General features: G+C 45.0%; 1 protein-coding gene and 2 long non-coding RNA genes across 6 annotated transcripts; 1 reads left to right on the plus strand and 2 right to left on the minus strand.

The window, feature by feature from the left end:
• On the minus strand, window positions 1-4,126 carry LOC116104148. The gene is made up of 3 exons (XR_004123703.1): window positions 3,977-4,126; window positions 814-844; window positions 1-571 (listed from the first exon to the last, which is right to left on the minus strand). It is a non-coding gene; the product is annotated as an uncharacterized LOC116104148 (long non-coding RNA).
• CUNH1orf100 (chromosome unknown C1orf100 homolog) lies at window positions 2,191-25,981 on the plus strand. Of its 4 annotated transcripts, none has more exons than XM_031390920.1 (6): window positions 2,191-2,306; window positions 10,077-10,154; window positions 16,053-16,148; window positions 17,556-17,728; window positions 25,579-25,698; window positions 25,846-25,981. In XM_031390920.1, exons 2-5 carry the CDS (start codon window positions 10,099-10,101, stop codon window positions 25,689-25,691), a joined length of 438 nt encoding a protein of 145 aa, XP_031246780.1. In that variant the 5' UTR covers window positions 2,191-2,306; window positions 10,077-10,098; the 3' UTR covers window positions 25,692-25,698; window positions 25,846-25,981. The 4 variants fall into 4 exon arrangements, with proteins under 4 accessions (XP_031246780.1, XP_031246773.1, XP_031246768.1 ...); XM_031390913.1 differs by lacking the exon at window positions 2,191-2,306 and adding an exon at window positions 4,148-4,256; XM_031390908.1 differs by lacking the exon at window positions 2,191-2,306 and adding an exon at window positions 4,186-4,339.
• LOC116104159 lies at window positions 19,014-23,580 on the minus strand. The gene is made up of 2 exons (XR_004123706.1): window positions 21,461-23,580; window positions 19,014-20,450 (listed from the first exon to the last, which is right to left on the minus strand). It is a non-coding gene; the product is annotated as an uncharacterized LOC116104159 (long non-coding RNA).
• Window positions 25,982-26,282: the final 301 nt, after the last annotated feature.

Here is a 26,282-nt window from a genome sequence, read left to right on the forward strand (position 1 = left end):
GGATGAAAAAAACACTTAGACAGCTTTATTCTTTTAGAACTTGCCAGATAGCACAATTGCCGGGCGCAGGATCCCTGCCCTAGTCGTATCAGCTAGCCTATGGCAGCCAGCCTCCGATGGTAGCAGAGGTCGCTGGTTCTAATTTTCCCAAGATCTTACATGGCTGTACCGTGCTTCTCCTTCCAAAGGCTGGCCGAAAAGCCCCCGCTCTCTCTCTTTTTTCCTCCTGGGAGCCGGAAGTCCCACCTGCTCTCTCTTTTTTCCTCCTGGGAGAAGTCCCACAAGAACCAATTAGGGAACCAGACTGTCTAAAGTTACCACTGGAGTGATGATTGTTGGAGAAGCCCCATTGTCTTGGTTTTTCTTGCTACTGGTGTGTTTGTGCTGGGATCTGCCCGTCTGATGACTAACTCGGGTCACCTCTCTTCTTTCGGTAGAAGTGTTTGCAGAGTTCAAAGACTAAAAGCTTTGTGGTGGAGTTGAGGTGACATTTTCCTCTTTTGCAGGAGTATTTCAGGACACTAGATCTCCCCTGAGAGCGGAGTCCTGTCACCACCAGCAGTAACGCACCCTGAAAACAGCAAAGCAGGCAATGAAGACTCATTGTCTCAGAAAACTCACCGGCTCACGTAACAAAACAAACAGAAATGAAAGTGGAAGGACTCCTCTTAGGGGGAGACTGACAGGGAGGGAGGTGAGGGGAGGTGAAGGGTGGGGTGGGAGGGAGTAAGGTGAGGGGTGGGGGAGTGGGGGGCAGGTGGGGGGGAGGGGGAGGGGGAGGGCGAATGTAAATAATCTCAGTGCATCACATACCTGTACGAAACTGTCAGATAATAAGTTTGATCTAAACAAAGAAAACAGGAGAAAGGAGAGAGCCTTAGGAGTGCAGCTCAGTGCTACAGCACGTGCTTGGCGTGGGGTGGTGGTGGGAGACCCTGGATTGGGCCTCCAGCATGAGAAGACAAATTATGCAATGTGGCAAAATATTTAAGACTGGAGAAAGCAGGTCCCGGGTGCATTAAGTGTCCACTGTGATCTTTATTATATCTTTTCAACTTTTCCGTGAGTTTGACAAGACACCACTGTGCCAACAGATTTCTGTCACTAAGTTGGAGTGGGGCCTCCAGTCTGTGTGAATTCTAAGGCTTCTCTCTTCTGTGATTATAACAAACATTTGAGAGCAGGCAGTGCCGGTCAGTCCTAGGGCCGGAGCCCTTGGTGGCTTTATCATCCTGTTATGTAAGTGAAATACAAGGATATGACTGGGTTTGTGGTTTTGTTGTTGCTTCTGGTTGTTCCGGGGAATGAGCCCAGGCCTTCGTGCATGAAGTACGTGACCTACCACTGAGGTCACCCTACCCCCATCCCCTTTCCCCACCCCACCCCCATCCCAAGCCTTGGCCTCTTTGACTCCACATCCCAGGATTTCTTCAAGCCTCGCTGGCCAGTTGCTTGATCAACACCAGACAGGTTTCCCTTAAACACCATGTGTCTGGGGGCTGGAGAGTTAGCTCAGCGGTTAAGAGCACTGATCAGAGCTGGTGAGATGCCTCAGCGCTTAAGAGCACAGACTGCTCTTCCAAATGTCCTGAGTTCAAATCCCAGCAACCACATGGTGGCTCACAACCACCCATAACGAGACCCGATGCCCTTTTCTGGTGCTGTCTCCAGACAGTTACAGTGTACTTATTTATAATAATAAATAAATAAATTTATAATAATAAATAAGTCTTTAAAAAAAAAAAAACACCATGACTTCAGAACGGTAGAAATTAGAGAAGCAAGCTGAATCACCAGGAAGGGACTTCTCATCTCTTCAGTCTCCCCAAAGGCTCTCCCCTAGTGTGGTACTCTTCCCTCACGGCCACCCACATCCCCCGAGCTGCTTTTGGTTTTTTTTTTTTTTTTTTATCACAGTGATAGGAAACAAACCAACACTGGCTTTAGGAGAGAGAAGACGTAGCACTTGACTATACAACCATCTCTAAGTGAAGATTGTCTTTAAAAAAAAAAAAACCAGTGATTCCTAAGCAAAACAGACAGGAAGGGAGACTTGTAGGGAGGAAAGGAGGTTCATGGGAGGGTAAATGTGGTCATAGCTTCACCTAGGACTGCCCGTAAGCAAGAGAAGGGAAAGGGAGGGGAGGGAGGGAGGGAGCAGTTAAGGACAGAGGTTTCCTCACAATGACAAGTCCAGACTGTGGGCCGCCTGCACATGGGACCATAAACCTTTGACTCCAGTGTTCTTTGGCCCAGGGAAGCTGTGGGTTAGCAAGATCAGCTCACACTCTCAGCAGATATCGAAGGTAGGATCTGGGATGTGCCAGGGTCTCCTGCACAAGGTCCCTGCATTGGTGACCTAAAAGCTCCTCCATTTTTTTTTTAAGGCACCTTTACGTGAGAAGTCAGTGTGGAGGCTTAAGCAAACGGTCATGGTTGGCTGGCTGACTGCATTTTCCAAGTTGGTGAATAAAAGGGATTTTTGTAGATGGCAGGGGAGGGATCTTCAGCATAGTTTTTCCATCCTGGAAGGAATTCTGATTAACTAGGCACCAAGACACTACCCACTGCCCCAATAGTAGCCATAACTTAATTAATGATTAATTAGATAAGCATACTAGTCTTTCTGGGTTGAAGATTATATTACTTTTTTTTTTTGGTTTTTCTTTTTTTTGTTTTGTTTTGTTTTTTCGAGACAGGGTTTATCTGTGTAGCTCTGGCTGTCCTGGAACTCACTCTGTAGACCAGGCTGGCCTCAGACTCAGAAATCTGCCTGCCTCTGCTTCCCAAGTGCTGGGATTAAAGGCGTGCGCCACCACCACCCGGTGAAGATTATATTACTTTAATGTTCTTTGTTTCTCGATATTACCTAAATTCTGGGAACACATGTCGTTTTTAAAACAACCCACCCCCGACCCTACCCCTGTTTATTTGGGGATGGGGGGGAAGAGGGGCATGAAGCTCATGTGTGGAAGTCAGAGGACAATTTACAGGAGTCAGTTCTTGGTTTGTTTGTTTGTTTGTTTGTTTGTTTAATTAATGTGAGTCCCAGGAATCGAACTCCTGTCTTCAAGCTTCCTGGCAAGTGTCTTTGTCCATTGAGCCATCCTGTCAGCTTAAGGGAATGTTTAGAGATTCTATGCAAATGAGAACAATCTCTCTAATCACCACAGAAGGAATGAGAGATGAATGAAGAGAGGCTGTCCCCAGCTAGGGACTCCCCAGCAGACACTGGAGAGGAGTTCTTCCAAACTTGGAAAATCTGAAGAAGAAAAATCCTACTTGCCATGATGGCTAATCTTCATTGTCAACTTCAATCTCCTAAGAGACACACCCCTGGACATACTGAGGGGGGCGTTTCTAGAGGGGCTTAATGGAAATGGGGAAACCACCCTGGTTGTGACATCATTCTCCAGGGTAGGGCCCAAGCTGAAAGGAAAAAAAAAAAAAAAAAAAAAAAAAAAAGGATAAGTGTCAAAACCCAGCCTTTGCCCAGGCTTCCCCGACATGCCATCAGCAGCTTCAGAGGAATATTTCACTTCCTACTTGCAAACTTTGTTTGATCGAGCCCTGCTCTGTTTCCAGGCCAGCCTCTTGTAGACAAGGCCAGTGTTTGTTTGGGGCTTAGTTTTGCTCTGGCTGGGTCTGAACGACCATTCTATTGCCATTCTCCATCCTGACTGACACTTGCTTTTCTGTGTAGTTGTGTTACAGTGATGGTCAGTGACTTGGTTTGGATCATATTCCTGAACAAATCAAAACCTCTTTCAATGGCTTTAGTAGCAGTGGCCTTCCGTAGCCTAGTGTCATTTTAGACCAGGCAGTGCTGGGTTCTTTTGTCCCTGTGCCAACCCTACTTTCTCAGTTCCAACTTGCAAAGGACACAATATAGCACCAGCTCCTTGACCCTATGTTACCCTGGAAGCAATGTTTGTAGAAAAGCAAGTTTAGTGATTCGATAGTCTGGGTCACTTACCGGTATGGTTTCTCCTTGACACCAGTTTCTGCCCTTACGTTCTACGTGCAGCTATGCTTTCTGTTAGAGACGTTCAAAACAGGCTTTCTCTAAGCCTGAAAGGCATTGCTTAGCAAAACTTTCCACCCCACAGTACATCATAATCCCCTTTGAGTGATGTAAAGGGATCAGGTCTCACAGCTTGGCTGTGTGCTTTCACAGCACACCCCACACAGAGGTAACTCAAACACTTGCCGCCCTCTCCGAAGAAGGAGGCCCCTGCCCACTGCTGTCCGAGCGGGTAATGCAGCAAGGCTCTTACTTCCTGGGCCTCTCTCACTCTGGCTGCATTACGACGAAATGAGTGGATTGATTTTGCTTTTTGTATGTTTGCTTGGTTGGTTAGTTGGTTGGTGGGTTGGATGGTTGATTGGGTAGGTTGGTTAATTGTTTGGTTTTTCAAGACAGGATTTCTCTGTGTTATCCTGGGTGTCCTAGAACTTACTCCATAGACCAGGCTGGCCTCAGACTCAGATACCTGCTTCCCAAGCGCTGGGACTAAAGGCATGAGCCATCACCACTTGGCACATTTTGAATAGGTGCTCACAACTTACAGCTTTACGGTGGAAATTCTTTGCAAAGCCAGGAATTCTGCCTCCCCACTCGCCTCAGGTGTTACGTATGTGTGTATATCTGTGTACTGGTCTGTGCACGTGAGACCAGAAGACACCTATCAAATCCCCTGGAGCTGGAAGTTCAGGAAGTTTTAGCTGCCTGAGTACTGGAAATTGAAACTCAGTTCTCTGAAAAAAGCAGCAAGCTCTTGAAATCGGTACGCTATGTCCCCGTCCCTAAAAATTATTTTAGAATGTCAACAGTGCTCTACCTGGGATGTTCTGAATATTCTTTTTTCTCAGTATTTTATAAAAGTTTGGTATACCCAGCTGCAGAGCAACCCCGCAGCCATGGGGGGGCGGGGAGAGGAGGCTGAGCTGGTCTAGCACCCCTATGCTGTCTCTATGCTGTCACGTGATTATGTCACCTTGAATGTCCTGAACACAGACACAGCTCTTCCAAGGCGAGAGGGCTTTACACAATCTATCTAGGAAGTCAACAGGTACTATCTATACACACAGCTGACAACCCCACTCCCTGATTGCTATGATTTGGATGTAGTCAGTCACCTAAGGGTTCAGGTGTTAGAAGGTGTTGGGAAGGCCCGTGGAATTGTGAGGGAGCTCACTAGGCATAAGAGGCTACTTCCTGGGACTAAGGTAGTTCTCTGGAAGTTCCTTAAGTCAAGAAATTGCTGTTTCTTAACTTAAGAAGTTAAGAAGTTGTTTAGAAATCCCTGCCAAGTGCTCTGTCTCCTTGAGTCATATATTCTCAGCTAGGATCCCTTCATCAGACTCCAGCTAACATTGTTGCCATGCCCCTGAACAGCTACAAATGTTAGATACATCAACTTATTCTCTTTGTATCATCACCTCAGTGTTGTTATCATCAAGAAAACCTGAATGTACTGACTATTCTTTGAGATTTCTAAATCCTAGTGGATAAACACCAGCAAAGATTTTAAGACCCTGACCCTAAATATTCTGCTTCTGGCTCTTCTCTAAACTAATTGATAATTTGTAATTCATTTCTTATTCATATTTTAGCTAAACCTATGGAGTAATTGTCACTGATTCTACACTGTGCTAAGCATCTAACATCTGGTTTGAGGATACTATTTTCTTAGGGAGGATCTTGCTGCCTTACAATCCTCCTGCATCCAAGTGCCGGCATTTATAAAGAAGTCAATGATAGTTTTTAAAATTGCTTTTAAGACAAGCCCTGGGAAAACCTGTCTCCATTGGGAAAAGCTTCTCAGGTGCCTGACATTAGAGAAAATGTCCAGACTTTCTGACGCAACCTCGTATACTCCTGCAGCTGTTGGGTTTGGCAGGGAGCATAGGGGTTGTATAATGTCACAGGGCTTGGGAGCAGATGTGGGTCCTGTTTTAAATGGGGTGGTGAGAACAGTGTGCAGCCTAGTGGTAGAAAATGAACTTTAGCAGGCAGGAACCCTGGATCTAGTTTTTAGAACTAACTAAATAAGATGATGGATGGGTCTCACCAGTAAAACACCAAGGAACACTAAATATTAAGATTTACTATTCATATATTATGATTATTAATATATTGCTATTATATAATATTAATAATTATTAAATATTGAGATAAGTAATTAAAATAACTGTGGCAATGTAGAAACTGTCTCATAACATTTTAAAAAACAAAGATTATTCTAGAGAATAAATAATATCACTTTAGATGTATAAATATATACTTGCATGGATTTATGGAAAACAAAATAGATAAATTATGGATGCCTTTTAGAGCATTATTTTTCTGAGTATATTATGTTTTCAGTTTAAAAAAAATGCTGTATGATGTCTGAGTCAGCTATCCATTACTATAACAAAATATCTGAGATAATCAACTTAGAAGAATCGTATTTTGGCTCACTATGGTGGTTTGAATGAGAATGGCCTCCATAGGCTCATAGTGTTTGACTAGTTGGTCCCCAGTTGGTAGAACTGTTTAGGAAGGATTAGGAGGCATGGTCTTACTGGAGTAGACGTGGCCTCTTTGGAGGAGGTATGTCAGAAGGGATGGGCTTTTGCCCACATCAAGTCTAGTTTCTCTCTCTGCCTGCAACTTGAGAACCACGTGAGCTTCCAGCTACTGCTCCAGCTCTATGCCAGCCTGCCTGCTGCCATGCTTCCTGCCATAATTGGTCACGGACTAACCTTCTGAAACTGTAAGCAAGTCCCCAATTAAAAGATATTTTTTAAAATAAGAGTTGCTTTAGTCATGGTGTCTCCTCACTTCATAGAACAGTAAATGAAACACTCACAATTGCAAAGGTCTTACCCTGGAACAGGTTGCCTCATTGCTTGAGGCCTCTGGTGGTAAATGGTGTTGGAATGTCAGCACAGAGCTATGTATTTTGGGCCTGGGAAAATGGTTCAGTGGGTAAGAGGGCTTGCCGCTCTTGCAGAAGAACCAAGTTCAGTCCCTGGCACCTACCTGTAATTCCAGCTCTAGGCAATCTGTTGCCCTATTCTGGCCTCCGCAGACACCCAAATATATGAGGCACATACACACACGTACACATAAATAAAAATACATATTATTATTATTATTATTATTATTATTATTATTATTATTATTGACAGGGTTTCTCTGTGTAGCCCTGGCTGTCCTGGAACTCACTCTGTAGACCAGGCTGTCCTCGAACTCAGAAATCTGCCTGCCTCTGCCTCCCAAGTGCTGGGATTAAAGGCATGCACCACCACTGCCCAGCTAAAAATACATTTTAAAAAGAGATAAAGGAGAGAAATGAAAATGTAGCTACAATCTCAAGATTCCCTCCCAGGCCTCCAGTAACTCAAAGACTTTAATGTGTCTCTCTTGGCCTGGTCCAAGAGAGGCAACCCATGACAGGTTCGCTGCCTACGATGCTCATCCACAGCTTCTAGTACCGAGCATTAGCTCATCAAGAGAAGAGGGCAGTGTGTTAGAGCAAATGTCCTAAATGCTGGCTCCCTCTTCCATATCATATGTAAGAACCTCAACATTCGGGTTTCGGGGTTTGACTTCTCAAGAGCTCAGTTGCGTTTACCTAAATTTTCTTTCATTCATTCATTCCACCAAAAAAAAAAAAAAAAAAAAAAAAAAAAAAAAAAAAGGCAAAAGCACAGAGAGACAGAGCCATGTTCACAGTAGCCAAGACACCCACCCCTTCAGCCCAGGTTCCCAGCAGCAGAGGGGGTGGATGAAGAAATATGGCGTAGGATCACGATGCAGCCATAAAGAAGCTCCGACTCATGCAACGTCGGGCCTCAGGAGGATGAGAACGAACGTCCTCTCTTAAAAGAAGCCAAGCTGCCCCGGAAGTAGAGTAGCGACTGGGGATGGGGAAGCGGGGTGGGTGTCCACCAGAAGGGTGGGGGTTTAGAATGGATTGGCACGCAGTGTATGCATGAGCCTCAAGTATATGCACATTAGCATATATTAGTTTGAATTTTTAAAATAGGTCTCTTGGGGGGAAATATGCTGTGCAATAAACAGGCTTCTTGGGATCTATCATTAACCACTCTAGTTATTACAATGGGTTGGTTGCTATTGGGAAATTTCAAATTTATTTATTTATTTATTTATTTATTTATTTATTTGTTTGTTTTTTCCGAGATAGGGTATCTCTGTATAGCCCTGGTTATTATTTAACTGGTTACTTAACTTCTTGGGAGTCAAATAGTCACAGTGATTTGCAGATTCGCCACAAGAATGCGTGCTACTGGGTATATGTCACAGGCTCACAAACTCAGGGTTCTCCTTTCTCAAGAGTGCCTTTAAGTCACAGAGCATACCCGCTCACAGAATTGCCATGCGGAACCCTACAAAGGGTGTTGTAATCAATACACAGAGCTGGGAAATAACTTGCATAGGCCCCAAGAGTCTCCAGCTAGGGCTCTCTGGCTAGCCTGGGTTGCCACGTTCATGAAAATTAGAGACTCGGCTCTCTTTATGTAGACAGTAGACAACCTATCCACACACAGGGTAGGCAGTCTACAAGGTACACAACGGTACTAGGAATAGGAGCAGGGCAGTGGTGGCGCATGCCTTTAATTCCAGCACTTGGGAGGTAAGAAGCAGGAGGATTTCTGAGTTCAAGGCCAGCCTGGTCTCACAACTGACTGTAATGAGGATCCGATGCCCTCTTCTGGTGTGTCTAAAGACAGTGACAGTGTACTCACATACACGAAATAAATACATAAATATTAAAAAAAAAAAAAAGTAGGCCTCTCTCCCACCCACTCACTTTCCCTCCCCATTATGGACTTGCTCACATGAATGTTTAAATATATTGTTTGATTATGGCAATTCTCCAATAATAATCAAAGATAAGTTATAAAACATAAGAAACAACACAATTTAAGGTAAGTATGAAGATAGAAAAAGGCTCTATATTGAGAAGGGAGAGCTTTAAAAAGAGCACAGTTTGATAAGGTTTGGTCTGTTGCTATGTATTGTAAAACTAAATTCTACCCCCGAAGGTCAAGGCTTCTGAGGGACTTTTATGTTTGCAAGCTTTTGTTCTAGAAATTTTGTTCCTTGATTTAAAATTATTGGTTAAATAAAATTAGCTACAGCCAATTACTGGACAGGTTGGTTTGGAGTGACCTGGTTGGAGGAGAGAAAGGAGAGGAGGAGGAGGAGAAAGCCACCATGGGTTAGGAGTCAAGAAACCATGGCCCTGAGGGCTAGCTAACTGGAGTTAAGAGCAGCCCAGATAATAAGTAAAAACTTGGGCCAGGTTGTGGTGGCAGTGGCGCACGCTTTTAACCCCAGCACTTGGGAGGCAGAGGCAGGTGGATTTCTGAGTTCGAGGCCAGCCTGGTCTACACAGTGAGTTCCAGGACAGCCAGGGCTATGCAGAGAAACCCTGTCTCGAAAATAAACCAAAAATAAATAAATAAATAAATAAACAAAAAAAAAAAACTTGGGGATCAATAGAAAAGTAAATTCTAACAGCATAGAGGGTAGATACCTGACCAGCTCTTGTGTTGTTCAAGGCTTATTGTAAATAAGAGTTGTGTGTCTTTTATCTAGGAACTGAATCGTCAAAAGTGGGATGGAAACCCCAGATTGGAATTAAACATTTCAACAACACAGTCAGGTTTAGGGGAGGCCAGAGGAAGCTTGTAAGCCGATGACAACAAAACTCAGGAAGCTGTTCCTAGAAGCCTAGTTTTCTTCTCTGTTGATGTTCGCTCTTCTGACCAAAAGCAGCTTGGGGAGGAGGGGGTTTATTTAGCTTACAGGCTACAGTCCACCTTGAAAGAAAGCCAAGACAGGAACTCGAGGCAGGAAACGAAACAGAAACCATGGAGACGCCTTGCTTACTGGCTTGCTTCACAAGGCTGTCTGGGGTTCAGCTACTTTTCCTATACAGCCCAGGTCTACTGGCCTAGCAAGGGCTTGCCTTTGGAGACGGTCCAGATCTGTACTGGAGCAATAGCTAATGCCTGGGAATGTATGTAAACTGGCAATGTGGAATTTCACTCCACAGCTTTTTCAGATGCCCATTGATCATGACGACCATCCGACTTCGAGAATTTGTAGAGCGTCGCCCATCAGTTCCACCTAGGTAAGGCTCGCCTGGGCACAGAAACCACCAGGCAGCGGAAGCCAGGTTCCCCAGGGGACTAGAATCACCCATCCTGCTGCCCAGGCACTGGGGAGCAACTGCTGCCGGAGCGGGGGTGGGGGTGGTGGGGGTGGTGTGGGGGATGGGTGTCAAGCTAGTCCTTGAGTTTAGAGGAAGTTGTGGGGTTTGTATGGTTTTTTAAAAAGATATAAACAATATGCATGCATGTGGTGTGTGTGTGTGTGTGTGTGTGTGTGTGTGTATGTGTGTGTGTGTGTGCCACATGCTTGCAAGTGCCCCTACAGGCCAGAAGAGGACATTAGGTCTTGGAACTAGAGATACAGGTAGTTGTAAGCTGTCTTATATGGATGCTAAGAACTGAACCAGGATCCCTTGAAAGAGCATCCAGGGTTTAACCACTGAACCAATCTCTAGCTCCCAGTGTATCGAAAGTTGTGAGTTAAGAACACCTTCTTTGCAAAATCCAAGCAACCAAGAAACTCCAAACACCCAAACTATGAGACAGATGTTGGTTTTCTAGTGGAACGGGCTTCACCAGGAAGAATGAGGAACTCAAGCCCAAACTTTGAACCAGAACCATTTGTTCTTGGGGTAAATAAAACCACCCCATTTCTGTGCGATATTAGGGCTGACTGCATAGAGTGAGGCCAAGGGGTGGGGGTGGGGCTTTCATTCATTCTCCAAGGCCATTTATCGCATGGGATAATAAGCTCTATAGCTATAGTTTACTGTGCTGGATTTATCTTGCTGGGAGACAGCAAGTACTACCCATAAGGCCTAAGCCCTCTCTCCCATCATCCCCTGCTATGGATCTGCAGAGATTTAGAAACTAAAAAGTTTGGGGCAGCAAGCTTCACATGCTGGGAGCTAGCTTCTTTAAAAAAAAAAAAAAAAAAAAAACTTTTTAGAATTATTTTTAAGTTATTATAAAAATAAATGGATTCTAGATTTAGAATCCAGAAGCACACAAGAAAGGAGACGTGGACTCTTCTTCCAAGGTTAAGGAAAGCCACCCCAGGACAGGCTTGTAGCAGGGGAGTCCCAGCATAGAGGCCTGGAGAGGCCATTGCTTGAAGCTCTGTAAGCCCAAATTACACTGGAGCCCCAAAGCTGTCGGCCATGCCAGAGTGGTGGAATTCCTGTCAAGGAGAGCTCCACATTAGAAGTAAAACCAGTGCAGGAGAGAGGTGTGTTGCAGTCAACAGAACTGGAAGGAGTGGGATGTATGAAGAGTCATCTAAACCCTTGGACATCAGACAGAGATAACAATTTGGCGTTTGCAGTGTTGTTTTAATCCAGTAGTCTCTTCATGTGCTGCGTTTCCTCCCATTTGGGATGGTAATGCATAGTCTATGCCACTGTACTTGGAAGTACGTGAGCTGGCTGGTCTACGTTGGTTGATTTTATGGGGGATTATAGTTAAGAGATTGCATGAGTCTCAGAGGAAACTTTGAACTTTGGGCTTTTAAATGGTGTTGAGATTGTGATAGACTTTAATCTCATTTTCTATACTTGTTCATATTCTTAGCTGAGATACTTAGCCCCAAGCTTCTTGAACATGTTGCAGCATTCACTGCTGTCATTATGACACTGTCTAGATATGGCTGTCTTTACTATGAGATGAACTTCGAGAGTACCCCCATGTCTGAACGCTGCAGATACAATCTGAGCTTCATTAACAGTTCTTCTGATTGAACCCAAATCAGCGTTCTCTGTCCTTTGGACATTAGGTCTGCTTGCTGTCTGCCCAGAAGTAGGAAAATCACACAGCCCAAACAGAAATAGAACTAAACTTCTCTGGAAAAAAATATATAAATTCTACACACGCCATAGATGGCTCTGAATAAGACATAGCATTTGGGGACTGAGTTTGTTTTATGGCTCCGGTATTTATTACCTGAGTAGGATCCAGAATGCCCACTTAGTCTCTCCGAGCTTCTTTTTGCTGTTCTAAAAACAGTTATAAGGGGATGGAGAGACGGCTCAGTGGTTAAGAGCACTGACTGCTCTTCCGAAGGTCCTGAGTTCAGATCTCAGCAAATCACATGGTGGCTCACAACCATCCGTAATGAGATCTGATGCCCTCTTCTGGGGTGTCTGAAGACAGCTACAGTGTCTTTACATATAATAAATAAATAAATAAATCTTTAAAAAAAAACAGTTATAAAAGCAGGGAGCTCATGTTTCCTTTGCTAGGTGCCTGATAATTAAATGGGAACCTATCATTAAGGCTGGAGGCCGAGCCCAGATGCCTGGGAAGGGGTACAAGATGGTAGGTATCCCTCTGGCAGCGGTACTGTATAGACAGACAAATTCACTCCTGAACTCACCCATGTGTATTGAATGTTCTCCGTGACTAAGTCCAGAGGCTGTTCTGGTTTCAGCCACCCTCCCAGGGGACAGATCTAGTCTCACATAGGTGGAGCCCATCCTTTCCAAGCTGTCAGGGGCACACAACAGTGTAAGCAGATGCAGCGGGCTTACCCGCTCACCTTAGGAGGGCTCTCTATGACTGATTCCACAGTCAGGAGCCTATAAGCAGGGCCTGACACACGGGGCATTCCCATATTCCCATTCATTCATCCTTTTCCTCACGCCAAACCTCCTGGGAGAAGCTGAGTACTTACCATAAAGCCCCTGGCCAAGCATTTCTCCCTAAAGTGATTTTTTTTTAAATCTCCCTCACTACTTTAATGGCTGAATTAGAAGTTTTCTTGTGTTTAAGGTGACACTTGAGAACTTGGAAAACTCACACTAAAGAATCAGAGGGAGATGGGCAGGCAAGATGGAGAACACCACCTCAAACCCAAGCATTCAGGAGGCTGAGACAGGAGGATTGTGAGTTTGGGGAACAGTATAGACAACTCAGAGAGACCCTATCTCAAAATAAAAATAAAGGGTGGGGGCTGGGGCTCGGTGACAGAACTCCCGCTTAGCACGCTTAAGTCCCTGGTTCAATAGGCAGCTTTGACAAGGTAGGGAACGGAGTGGCTAAGTGAGTGGAACATGCAAAAGGAAGAGAGGAAAGTTAGAAGCAAAACGAGCCATCTCTTCCTCCCCCACATACCTCCTCACTTCTCCACTCAACCTGTCCCCCGCCCCCATGTTAGCGGCTCACTCTCCTCCACCTCTCACCATTTCCACCCGGGCAGCCAGGGGTCTCTTCCAAGGGACTGCAGCGGGTCCTACGGCTGAAAGCCAGCGGAGGGTGTAAGATGTACTTCTGCAGAGCCTCAGCAGGCTTTGTTGTATAGATGACGTCAGAGAGGATCAACCAGCCTGCTGTAGGCAGCACTGCCAGCGGACGGGAGGACGGCGTCCCAGATGCCTTTGAATCTGGGGCATCTGCTACCCCAGTGGTCAGAACTAGAGGTTGCCTAAGTGCCCCCACCGCCCACTCCACTTCCCACACACTCAGCAATGTCATGTCTTCTCTATTTTGGGGCCAACTTCTCTCTCCTATCATCTTAGCTACTAGGCAGGCTCAGACAACCTGTGGTTATTCAGAAAATTAGAGCTCTCTGAGAGATCTGTTTGCACAGACAGAACCTGCCTTGCCCAGCCCTTGCTTTGATTCACACTAGACAGCCACGCACCCTCTGACTCCTGCAATCACTCAGATCTTGAATGGTCCTGAAGACCAGTATGTTGAAGGCCTGGTCTCCCTGCCAGGGGTGCTATGGAGGGATGGTGGAACTTTTAGAGTGCACTCCTGCCATGACGTGCTGTGTGGCTGAAGCAACAGGGCAATTAAGTAGTCACAGACTGAAACCAGAAGGCAAAATAACCTTTTTTTTTTAATTTTGATATCTTTTTTTTAGATTTTACTTATATATATATGAGCACACTGTAGCTGCCTTCAGACACACCAGAAGAGGACATCAGATCTCATTACAGATGGTTGTGAGCCACCATGTGGTTCCTGGGAATTGAACTCAGGACCTCTGGAAGAGCAGTCAGTGCTCTTAACCCCTGAGCCATCTCTCTACCTTGGTATCACTTTTAATGATATATCTTCTTTTCTTTTCTTTTTTTCTTTTCCTTTCTTTTCTTTCTTTCTTTTTTTTTTTTTGTGCCAGTTCCAACCAAGTTATTATTGTTTTATTTATTTACATTTCAAATGTTGTCCCCCTTATCAGTCCCCCCTCCATGAAACCCCTACACCATCACCTTTCCCTTTTGCCTCTAAGAGGTTGCTCCCCCACCCACCCACCCACTCCCACCTCATCCCTCTAGCATCCCCCCTTCTCTCGGGCATCAGCTGTAGGGGATTGCAACCCCATAGAAAGAAGAACAGTATCAACTAACCGGATCCCTCAGAGCTCCCAGGGACTAAGCCACCAACCAAAGGAACGTGGGCCTGTTCCTTTCTCCCGCTACGTATGCAGCAGGGGACTGCCTTATCTGGCATCAGTGGGAGAGGATGCACTTGGTCCTTTATTGTTTTTAAGATGATTTATCTGATACGTGTTACAGTCGCAAAAAGCAAGCACATCCACACATACTCTGAACTCAGCTGTGATTTAGTCTTGGCTTACGTGTGACTTCCCTCCTCTAGAGACTCTTCCCCATGCTCTTAGCCTAGGCAAGCCCTAGACACCCAGCCCTCCTTAGTATCCCATCAGCTTGTCCTCTAACCTCTGTCGGTGGCTTCCTTTTGAATGTTAGTCTTACAGCTTTTGTGTAAGGGTTCCTCCTATTCTCCTGTCCCAGCACTACCAATGACCCACCTTCCCAAAGCACCATCCCCACAGGCTCTACCACTTTCCAACAGCGCCATCGTGGGAGCCAAGGCCTCCACATACCTTTGCATTTCGGTTACAGAAACACACCTCAAGCTCACACCCCAGACATACTTCTTCCCATGCAGGCGGCTCATGTTATGCTTCAAAACAAGAACCAAGATGGTGGCATATACTGGCAATCCCAGTACTGAGGCAGGAAGATGGTGGTAATATAAGTTCAGGGCCAGCCCAGGATATATGGAGAGTCAGACCGGTCTGCCCTCACCACACGGCTCTCCTAGATGAGACTAGAACCCCCGTCCCAGACTTACTACCACATGCCTTGACATTGTGGTCAATATATAACCAATTACTACAGTTAAGTAAAAAACTTACTACGGAATCTTATAAACATTTATTTCAAAGGTTAAATAATAAGGAATTCTCATTTTTTTACTCCTATGTTTCAGCAATTATCAGCATCTGTTTCGTTGACTTTAAAGATTGATTTGTTTCATTTTATATGTATGTTCCTGAGTGTGTATGTGTGTGTGTGTATACATATATATATATATGTATATATATGTACATATATATGTACCACGTGTGTGCAGGTAGTCTCAGGGTCCAGAAAAGGGGCATCAGATCCCAGGAACTGGAGTTATGGAAGGTTGTGAGCTGTCAGATGTGGGTTCTGGGCACTGATCTGGGTCCTCGGCAAGAGCAGCCAGTGCTCTAAGCTGCTCTGACTGTCCCTCCTTGTCATTGGTTTTACAGATGGTCTCCCCAGCTCCTCCTAGTCCCTCCTCCTCTCTTCCCACTCTCTGTCCCACCTTCCTTCCCTCTCTTCCTTTTTACTTTTCCCTAATCTCTTGACATGACATGCTAAGTATCTCCCTGTGAATCCTGGAAGTAAATGACATTCTGTTTCAGGTTTAGAGGTTACTGGGGAAGGGAAACCAGCCAATACCACAAACTCAGGTCTGGTGGAAAGACACGTATTGTGAATCCCAACCAACATGGCTGGGAAACTCCTCTGGCTTCAGTCACTTGGAACAGAGCACAAAGTCCAGATAAATGATCTATCGCACACCAGCTGGTATGCCTCTGGAAAGAACAGACTGTAGTGATGACTTCTTTCTTGCCTACTTAGGCTATATATCACTCACCAAGGAAGGGACATCAAAGGCTATTACCCTGGACAACTGGCAAGACTCCATTTTGAACCCAGTGTGAGGAAGGATCCAAGGTGAGACATAGCCCTAAATCTTAATTTCTAAGAAGGTCATCAAAGCTAAAATGATAAGTAAAGGAACATAGGCTGCATTATCTTTTTAAAGATTAATTTTTAAAAATTATGTACGTGTATGTATGTAGGTATGTACACCTGAGTGCAGGTACCCATGGAAGCCAGAAGTGAGCTGCCCCATGGGGGTGCTGGGAATCGAACTCAGGTTCTCAGTAGAAGCTGAGCCATTTCTCCAGTCCCTAGTTGCACAGTTGTAATAATAATAATAATGATAATGATACTGTAAATCACAAGTATTACCTGATAGATAAAAGGGGGAAAATACACCAGACTATTAAAAATGTTGGGGCTAGCCAGGCAGTGGTGGCGCACGCCTTTAATCCTAGCACTTGGGAGGCAGAGGCAGGCGGATTTCTGAGTTCGAGGCCAGCCTGGTCTATAGAGTGAGTTCCAGGACAGCCAGAGCTACACAGAGAAACAAGAAACCCTGTCTCGAAAAACAAAAACAAACAAACAAAAAAAGTTAGGCTTAAAGTGTAATCCGTAGTTTCCAAGTCCCAGTACAGGGCTCTTGGTACTAAATCAAGTATTTACTTAGAGTAACGTCTGTTTTTAAGTTTCCGGGGATAAGGTCCTATTACTACCCTGGCTGGTCTCAAAGTTAAGCTGAGCCCAAATGGCCTTCCACCATAGCCTTTGGAGTCACTGGGAACTATAGGTGTGTGCCATCATACATGACTTAAAAAGCTATTTAATGCTGAGTTCTCTACTAGAAAACAAACAAGAGAGGAAATGACAGGTGCCCATATATTTATATGGTTTGTTTAGTGCCTTGTCAGAGAACATTTTTTTTAAAAAAAAATTATTGACTATATCCAATCTCATTCCAAGATGGGAAAAAGAATCCTAAAGCAATGAGATGCATTATGGATTTCCTGTCTGTCACTTCTGATGTTTTTCAACATGAAGGTGTTCCCATTCCTTCCATTAGCACAAAAGTCCCCTGAAAAGCTTTCTTAGTCTTTGTTGACATCCTTCACTGCTAGACATGCCAAAACAAAATACACGTATATTTTCAAGGTCTCAGTGCAGGTCACCTAGTGTCCCAGTGTACTTAGATCCAAGCCTTGAGCATGCCAGGCCTGTAAGTGAATACTCTCAGGAGTGAATGATGTCACTGGCCATTATATTTAGATTTCCTGTTCACTTTCATCTTTGGAGGACAGTTGGGGAGGAGCATGGGAAGGTTACAACGACTCTATAGAACACCAAGATGAGCCATGGGGGTTAGTCTAGCTAAAAATAAAACAAACAAACAAACAAAAAAAATGCTTTGACTCCTAGATTCATGAGAAAATGGGTCAGTTCTCCAAAGGTGCTCAGCAAGCTATTTTTGTTTCAATATAGACCCCTCATAGACTTGGCAATTCCACTCAAGAGCAAAGTTTCGTATCAGCCTCAATTAGACCAGCAAACGCTCTTTCGATACATTTGTTTTAGAAGATTGTCAAGGCCTACAGACTTGTGGCATAATGAAACAAGTTACCAAAGAGACTACTCCCTGCCATTTTATGAGATTGGTAAGTGCTATCACCTAAAATTAACCTTGCCAGTGGGCCAAGATCAGCCTGGCATGGGGGCTTAGGGGCCTCAAAGGGCATGACTGGGACCAGTCAGACTAGGGGCAGAGATAGATACATGTGCAGATCTAGGAGTTGAAAGAAGTCAAAGCCCAAGCCTTCTTCCTTTCTTCCTAGCTCTTTGCATCTGAGATCAAAAGGGTGAAGGCCCGTCATTGTCTTCAAAAGCTAACCCGCTGAGCATTGGCAATGGATTCTTGAGTGCACTGGTGCTTTGCTGAGCGAACCCTTTTAAATGCCTATAGCAATAATTTACATGGTTTGGAAGTTCTACACTCCCTTGGTAGCATGTCTGTATGTTGTGGCCTGTGTGAGGGTCCCCAAGGCAGGCAGAGGGGACCCTGGGTATTCATGGGACACCCACTTAGACAGTACCCTCGTCACCATAGTCATTGATGCTTAACTTTAACTCATTGAGTGAATTGCTTCTAATTGAGTGATCCCCAACATTTTGGGGGGGTGGTCTCACACTTGGGCAGGCACATATTTAGTCCCTATACAGCTCTCTGGACTGAGTGCTGTTGTTTTAAACACGTTTCCAAGATGTCTCATGAACTAACCATAAACCACACACCAGGAGGAAAGAGGCAGAATTCACACCCATATTGCTTTTCATCATGGCTCACCTCAAAGCAATCCTGCCTGTCACAGCCTGCACTGCTAATTTCATAATAGTTTTCCTTAAAAAAAGTTCCCCAGAGGCAGGCGGATTTCTGAGTTTGAGGCCAGCCTGGTCTACAGAGTGAGTTCTAGGACAGCCAGGGCTATACAGAGAAACCCTGTCTCGAAAAACCAAAAAAAAAACCAAACAAACAAACAAAAAAAAAAAACAAAAAAAACCAACCAAACAAACAAAAAAGTTCCCGTCTTTTTACTGAAAAGCAGAAAACTGATGATACAAGTATAACCAACTACTCTAGAGGCTGAAGCTTGCATATTGCAAATTCAAAGCTGACCTGGGCTACCAAATGAGTTTAAGAGTGGTAGAGTTGGGAAAGATTTCCCTTCTGCTTTTTGTCCCTAGAGAAGGTAGCTGCAGTCTGGAGGGATGCTAGAGTCAGGAGGGAAGAGATGTCCAGGCTGAAAGCCAGAAAAAAAAATCTAAAAGAGCTCTATTCGCTCTTCAGACAGCCTTCTCTAATAGCTGCTAGAAAATGTAAGACCCCGAACCGCAGTCAGTGGTACTTATTTCAAGATGCCCCTGAGTGAGACACCAAGATGCAGATCGATGCAAAAGCAAGAGGTTTATTTTCCTGTGTGTTAGGGTCAACCCTCACTCAGTCCCTCAAGGTGAGTGACAAGGTGACCCCAAATAGGTATTACAAGCAGTTTTTATACTTTTTAGGGACACAGGTGACATCAGCAAGGTTATAGTTCAAACTATTGGCTAAGCATATTGACCTTTAAATCTATTGGCTAGCAAGCAGGACACACATTTGAACCCTACCTGGGACTTTCCAGAGGGTCAGATGACTATCTGTATCTTCTGAGAACTTTTTACTCAAGAATGTTCTTGTGGGTGGAGGATGGAACTTGGCCTAGCCTTGATGCCAGATGGGAGAAGGAAGCTTTAGGGAGGGTGTGGGACTGCACAACCCCTTAGGGTCCCTCATTCACCCTTTTCTTGTACAAGCTCCAATTCTGGAGCTACACTCAAGGGTCTTGGGTAAGTAACTCATATTGTTGGTGCAGGACCATCAGCTACACTGCTCCTATTCTCCCTTTTATGAAGGCTATATAAGCTTGTTCAATATGCAGGGTTCAAATGTCAACAATAGCAGGAGAACAATTAAGGGCCCTAACAAGGTGGATATGAGGGTGGTTAACCAAGGGGAGGAGTTAAACCAAGACTCGAACCAGCCCCGACTCTGTTCTCTTCCTCTCTTCTGCTTGGCTAGCCCTTCTCTCACCTTGGCCATTGAATCTTGACCCCTGGAATGGTCTCCAGTATGTGCTTCCCGATGTTTCACACCCCCAGGTAGCACAGAAAAAGTGATTGGTCCCCCAACACTGATGGGCCTGCTGCTGGCTTCTCCCACCTCAGGGGCATACATATATGGGGGTTACTCCTCAACTTTGGGTGTCCGCACCCTAAGCCCTGCCCTCCAAGGCCGCTTCTGGGACATGGTTTAGATTCACAAGTCCCTCGTCCCCTACATTCAGGTAGTCCCTCCCCCTGTGTCTCTAGGGTGGGGATATCCTAGGAGTTAATGTCCACTGCTAACTTACAGAGATCAAAGACAAGGTCCCGCCACCAGATATAAGGTGGGTGCTCCTCTGTAGTGGACCTAGCTACATCCCCAGTGGCTGACAATACTTGCCAAATCACATTGGTAGAGGTGTGGGGGTTGCTGAGGCTCAGCTCCGGAAGATACACCATAGCCATCTCATGGTTTCTCTGGCCTTGCAGAAGGGCAGGTGATCTTGAGCTTAAGGGGGTTGCTCAGGTGTCTGGCTGCTATCCAGTTGACATCAGGCACAGGTGCTAGTCTGACATGAGTTACATGAACCCAGGCAGTTAATCCATCCACTTTAACGGAGGTCAGGGTGGTCAACAACACTAGGAACGGCCCTTTCCACTTTGCTTCCAAGTTTTCAACATGATGTCTCTTAATATATACCCAGTCTCCAACATGGTACTAATGTGGAACCTCTGAGGTACCTGCGTTATACAGAGCACTAAGTTTAGGCCACAATTCCTGGTGGCTGATCTGGAAAGCTTACAATCAAACCTGAAAAAAAAAAGTCAGCCTGAAAAGTCACTGGGGGATGGGGGAGTGTCAAGAGCCAGGGTCAAGGCAGTGGCAGTGGGGGTCCCATACAGGATCTCAAAAGGGGTCAGGTTAAAATGGTAGGGAGGGTTCTGGGCTCTGAACAGGGCCAGTGGAAGGAGCAGCACCCAGTCAGCACCAGTCTCCCAAGGACAATTTAGTTACCGTCTCTTTGACGGTTCTATTCATTCGCTCTACCTTCCCTGAACTCTGGGGACGGTACTCACAATGGAGCTTCCAGTTAGTCCCCGATATCTCTGCCAATCCCTGACTTACGTTAGAGACAAAAGCAGGACCTTTGGTCCAATTACCTTGGGTACTCCAAACCTCGGGAAATTGTCCTCTAATACCTTGGCTACCCTGGTAGCTGTTTCCTGCACAGTGGGGAAAGCCTCAACCCATCCAGAGAAAGGATCCACAAACACTAGAAGGTATTTGTAACCATAGTTTCCGGTCTTAGCATAAGCATTCACCTGCTGGCATACCTTACACTGCTCTACTCTTTTCCTGGCTAAAACCCTGAGGTCCCTTGCATATATCTTAGATCCCTTGACTGCCTGGATGACCTTATCCCCTAAATGAGCCCACTTATGCATTTGGCCAAGTAAGTCTTTTGCTTGCTTTCTGGGGAGTATAGTTCTCCGTTCTTGTGTGCATAACCTTCCTTCTCTAGGTAATAGTTGGCAGGGTGGCTAGCAATCTCAATCCTTTCTTCTTTCATATATTTTAAGTGAGGCCATCCCTTACTCCAGTCCCATTCCCCAGTGGGTGTCTCTTGCAGGCCCATAACCAGGACAGGCTCCTGCATAGCCACTTCTAGAGCCACTTGATCTGCCTGGTTATTGCCTCGGGCCACTGAGTCTCTTCCCTTCTGATGTCCTGGGCAATGAATAATACTCACAGTTGCCAGCTTCATCAGGGCATCCAAAAGATCCAAGATCTTCTGCTTGTTTTTTTATTTCTTTTCCCTCTGATATGAGCCATCCTCTCTCTTGGTATATAGCCCCATGGACATGGGCTATGGCAAAGGCATACCTGCTACCGTGTAGATGTTATTTTTCTTGCCGGCCCCAAGTTCCAAGGCTTTGGTGAGGGCAATTAGCTCCGCTTTCTGTGCTGATGTGCTGGGGGTTGGGGGACAGGGGATAGAGGTTCAGCCCAGATGACATTTGTGCCATTCACCACAACAGCACCCACTTGTCTCTGACCTTCATGGAGAGAAAACTGCTCCTGTCTGTTCAGCAGGTAGCCTCAGCTCCCAGTAGGGGTCAGTAGGAGAGGTCTCTCCTCCACCCGTGGGTTCTCCTTTTGGGCCAGTTAGTTGCAGCCCAGCAGGCAGGAAGTGTATCTGGGCCCCCATCTTGGAGAGTAAGTCTCGCCCCAACAGAGGGTAGGGACAGTCTGGGATGAACGTAAATGAATGGGATACCCAGCCCATCCCTAGGTCTACTGTTCTTCAGGTAATCCATGAATACATTTTGGTGCCAGTGGTTCCTTGGACCCGAGATTTTTTTTCTTGGAAACAGGGCCATTGGCTTGGAGAAGGACCGAGTATTGAGCACCTCTGTCCACCAAGAATTGGGTGGCTCTCCCTTCCACACTGAGTTACCCTGGGCTCAGGAAGGGGGGTCCAAAGCCTGTCTTCCCTAATCACTGTCTTCCCCCAGGGCTAACACTTTAGATGTTTGGGGGCGCTTTTCCCAAGGCCTGGAATTTCCTGCCCCCAACTTCCATTTGTTGGGGGCACTCTCAGGCCCAGTGGCCCCTCTCCTTGCAATATCCACACTGGCCCTTTCCTGACTCTCTCTGGTTGGAATCTCTCTTCTCTGCTTTCCCTAACCATTGTAGCCAAGATTCTCTACAAATTCCTATTCTGTTGCGTTTTTTTTTTTTTAATTCATCTCCCTTTCATCCTCTTCCTTTTTCTTTCTTTGCTCTTTCTCCTCCTCTGTCTCCATGTTATGGTAGACTTTCTCAGCAACCTATACTAAACCCATCAACAACTTATGCTGTAGTCCCTCTAGCCTCTGAAGCTTTTTCCTGATATCTCTACTAGCCTGGTCTATAAAAGCCATAGTCACGGTAGCTTGGGGTCATAGGGTGTATATTGACAGAATGCCTCCATGAGTTGCCCTAGAAAGGCAGCAGGTGACTCATCTGATCCCTGTCTAACTTCACATACCTTTGCCAAATGTGTGGGTCGTCCTGCGGCCTCCTTGAGACCTGCCAATGGAGCCTGGTGGTAGACCTTCAGGTACCCCTCACCTTCTGACGTATTAAAATCCCAGTCAGGTCTAGTCAGGGGAAGACCCCGCTGTTGATGACAGCCTGATCAATTGCTTGTGCCCCTGTGTCTGAGGGGACGTACTTTCTGGCTTCCTCTCTCACTCTTCAGTCATGAAGAACACTCTCTTGAGTTATTGGATATCATCCCGGGTTGATGACAGGCTGGTCAATTGATTGTGCCCCTGTGTCTGAGGGGACGTACTTTCTGGCTTTCTGCATTATCCTCTCTCACTTTTTGGTCATGAAGAACACTCTCAGGAGTTGTTGGGTATCATCCTGGGTGGGCTGATGAGTCAATAAAACAATCTCAAAGAGATTAATCAGCCCCTGAGAAAACCAACAACAATAAACACAGAGAAAGACAATCAACCCACAGACAATTGGCCCTTGCCATGGACACACACAGTCTAAGTCCAAGAACACAGAGAAAAGCAATCAACACACAGACAGTTTACCCCTGCCTCAGGCACAGAAATCGGGTTATACACACAGTTCATGGCTCCCGGTGTTTCCAAAAGGAGCAGAGTCCTCCTGACTCCCTCCAGGGGGCCTGAGGCATCCTCTACTCCCCACGGTCAAGGTCTTAAAACACATCTGCCCACCGCAATCGACCGCACCAGACCAGAGGCTTTCTAGCCAACACAGTGCTTGGGAGCCAAAAGAAAAAGCAGAAGACAGAGAGACAAACAATTAGGTACCTGTTGCCATTGCCGAACTCAGTCTTTTTCCCTCTGATCAGCCTAGTGGGTGGTCCCTCAAGGGTTTCCTCAAATCCCAGATGAGCCCCCCAAATGTAAGACACACACACACACACACACACCACACACACACACACACACACACACACACACACACACACACACACCAGCCTTCAAGTGAAACACCGAGAAGCAGATCGATGCAAAAGCAAGAGGTTTATTTTCTGGCATGTTGGGAGTCAACCCTCAATCAGTCCCTCAAGGCGAATGATGAGAAGGCAACCACAAATGGCTATTACACACAGTTTTTATACTTTTTGGGGCACAGGTGACATCAGCAAGGTTACAGTTCAAACTTACTAACTAAGCATATTGACCTTTAAATCTATTGGCTAGCAAGTATTGCATGAATTTGAACCCTATCTGGGACTTTCCAGAGGTTCAGGTGACTATCAGTACAGTCTGGGAATTTTTTACTCAAAAGTGGTCCTGTGTGTGAAGAATAGAACTTGGTGTAGCCTTGACCCCAGGAGGGAGGGGGAAGCTGTTAGGAGGTTGTGGGACAGGAAAAAGCCCTTAGGATCCCCCAAAAACATTCTAAAAGAGAAGTATCAGCTCTCCTAAGTAATTCTTGGGATATAAGGTCAGAAATCCTGTCAGAAAAAACTCTAAAAGAAATATAAAAAAATTCTAAAAGAGCTGTGTTTACTCCCTATGAATTCCCCAACTAAAATCATAAATCCTGTTAGAAAAACATTCTTGAAAAGCTGTGTTTGCTCTCCAGAGGTCTTCAGACAGCTCAGCTCTTGCTAGGGAAAAATTCTAAAAAAGAACTGCTATTGCTCTCTGCTGGCTCATCTCATACAGATCAAAAGCAGTTTTTTTCAGTTACATATTAATTCAGTTATTTATTTCGGGTTCCCTCTTGACCAACTCATGAATTAGTATTTCTTAACTCTTAGGAAAAGGACAGCACACACTTTTTTTCTTTCTTCATTTTTCCAACATTGCAAAAGAATTCAGAGATCTGCTTGCTTTTGTAAACTTAATTGGGTGGGACCTCATCCTGAGATTGCCATTGTGACCACTCCTGGATTAGCTCTGTCCCAGGCTGACCCTGAACTCAGGAATCTGCCTGCATTAGTAAGCATAAGCAATAGCAACAACAAAAAACTTAGCTGGGTAGGATCTTGCCCTGATTTAGGGATCACTGCTCCCTAAATCTCTTTATCTCCTTCCTTAGTATCTTCCTGACACACATTTCTAGTCTTATTCCCTAGATTAATGAACTATTTTTCACTCTTCATATTATGACATGCTTGTTTCTATAGTGTTTAAAACACCTAATATCAGAGTAAACTTTTGTTATAATGCCATCATTAAAATGCTCTAGCCTTTGCCTCATTGTGAAAGGTCATTGCGTTCAACCCATGACTTCCTTGGACCCTTCCTGTTACATACTAGGACTGGCTAGGGATTGTAAAGAGTTAGGGTGGGGATGGGGGCTCCAGCAGGCATGAATTTAGAGATGGCAACAACTACAGACACAAAGTTTGCACAGACTTATCCCCCAGACAATACAGGAAAGGAGAACAGGAGTCTGGGCTTAGGTCATCAAAATAAAAATCAAATGATTTTTATTACATCTTAATATAATCTAATAATATCTATTAATTGTAAACTAAAGAAAGAAATTTTGATTCTATTATTTTCTATATTTAAAAAACTTTTCAAATTGCATTCTTATGTGTTATATGTGTGCTCATGCACATGAGCATGAAGAGGTCACCTGTAAACTGGTAGGGATTGGTTTTCTCCTTCCACTGTCTAGGGCCAGAGGGTTGAAACCAATTTGTTAAGACTTAGCAAGACATGCCTTTTCCCACTGACCATCTCCCTGGCACCCATATTTTAATTATATCCCTCTAAGTGTCTTAAAATACTTTCATTATACATGGTTTCTTAAAAGATGGTGTGTTAAAAATTTCAGGGTGAGTAGCCCGAAAGCCAATCACTCATTAGTTTTAAATTCCAGGTTGGGATCGGAAATTAGGCACGATCTCATCGCATCCTAGACCAGTTAACTCAGTACCAGAAGTCTTCTGTTGCGGTGGTGAGAGAAGCAGCTTTGCAAGAGGCACTTTTTAAAACTAAAGTAAGCATGGCATTCCAAGAAAACAACTTTGGGCATTTTTTAGTGACTAAATTAACAGTAACAGCACTGCCTTTAAGTGTGTATGCAGATGGATCTAACCCTAAATGAATTTTGTGTTGCAAATTCTTTTTTCTTTTTTTTTTTCAGGGCAAATTGTTTGGGAAATCAAGATCCAACCTTGAGAACATAACATCTGTTGCAGGGGATGGCTGTGCTGTGCAGTACAGTGCTTGCTTGTAATGCCAACCACATAAACAGGAAAATAAAAATGGTGTCAATGTCATAATTTGCCATAAGCTGTCAGCATCTTGTTGCTGATGCTGACCCAATTTCTAGTCACCTAACTTCTCAGTAAGTGTTCGCCCATGGGATCAGAGATTATACAGTAACTTCCTGTATTCATGATATGCCACTAATACATCTACACACACACACAGAGGGAGGAAGGGAGAGAGGGGAAGAGGGAGAGAAGAAGAGGGGGAGAGAAAGGAAAAGAGGAAGAGAGAGCCAGAGGGAACTGACAAGGAAGAAGCCTGGGAGATCTGTAGTGGTATTTAGGATCAGTAAAGAGCGGGGTTGATGAA

The sequence above is a fragment of the Mastomys coucha genome, unplaced genomic scaffold (assembly GCF_008632895.1).
Source record: "Mastomys coucha isolate ucsf_1 unplaced genomic scaffold, UCSF_Mcou_1 pScaffold1, whole genome shotgun sequence".
NCBI lineage: Eukaryota > Metazoa > Chordata > Mammalia > Rodentia > Muridae > Mastomys > Mastomys coucha.

Excerpts from the sequence above, each read along its gene's own strand:
- CUNH1orf100 (XM_031390920.1), top strand. The coding sequence starts at position 10,099 with ATGACGACCATCCGACTTCGAGAATTTGTAGAGCGTCGCCCATCAGTT. Across the intron at positions 10,155-16,052 it reads CGCCCATCAGTTCCACCTAG|GCTATATATCACTCACCAAG; the intron begins GTAAGGCTCGCC and ends TTGCCTACTTAG. Across the intron at positions 17,729-25,578 it reads CCTGCCATTTTATGAGATTG|GTTGGGATCGGAAATTAGGC; the intron begins GTAAGTGCTATC and ends TTTAAATTCCAG.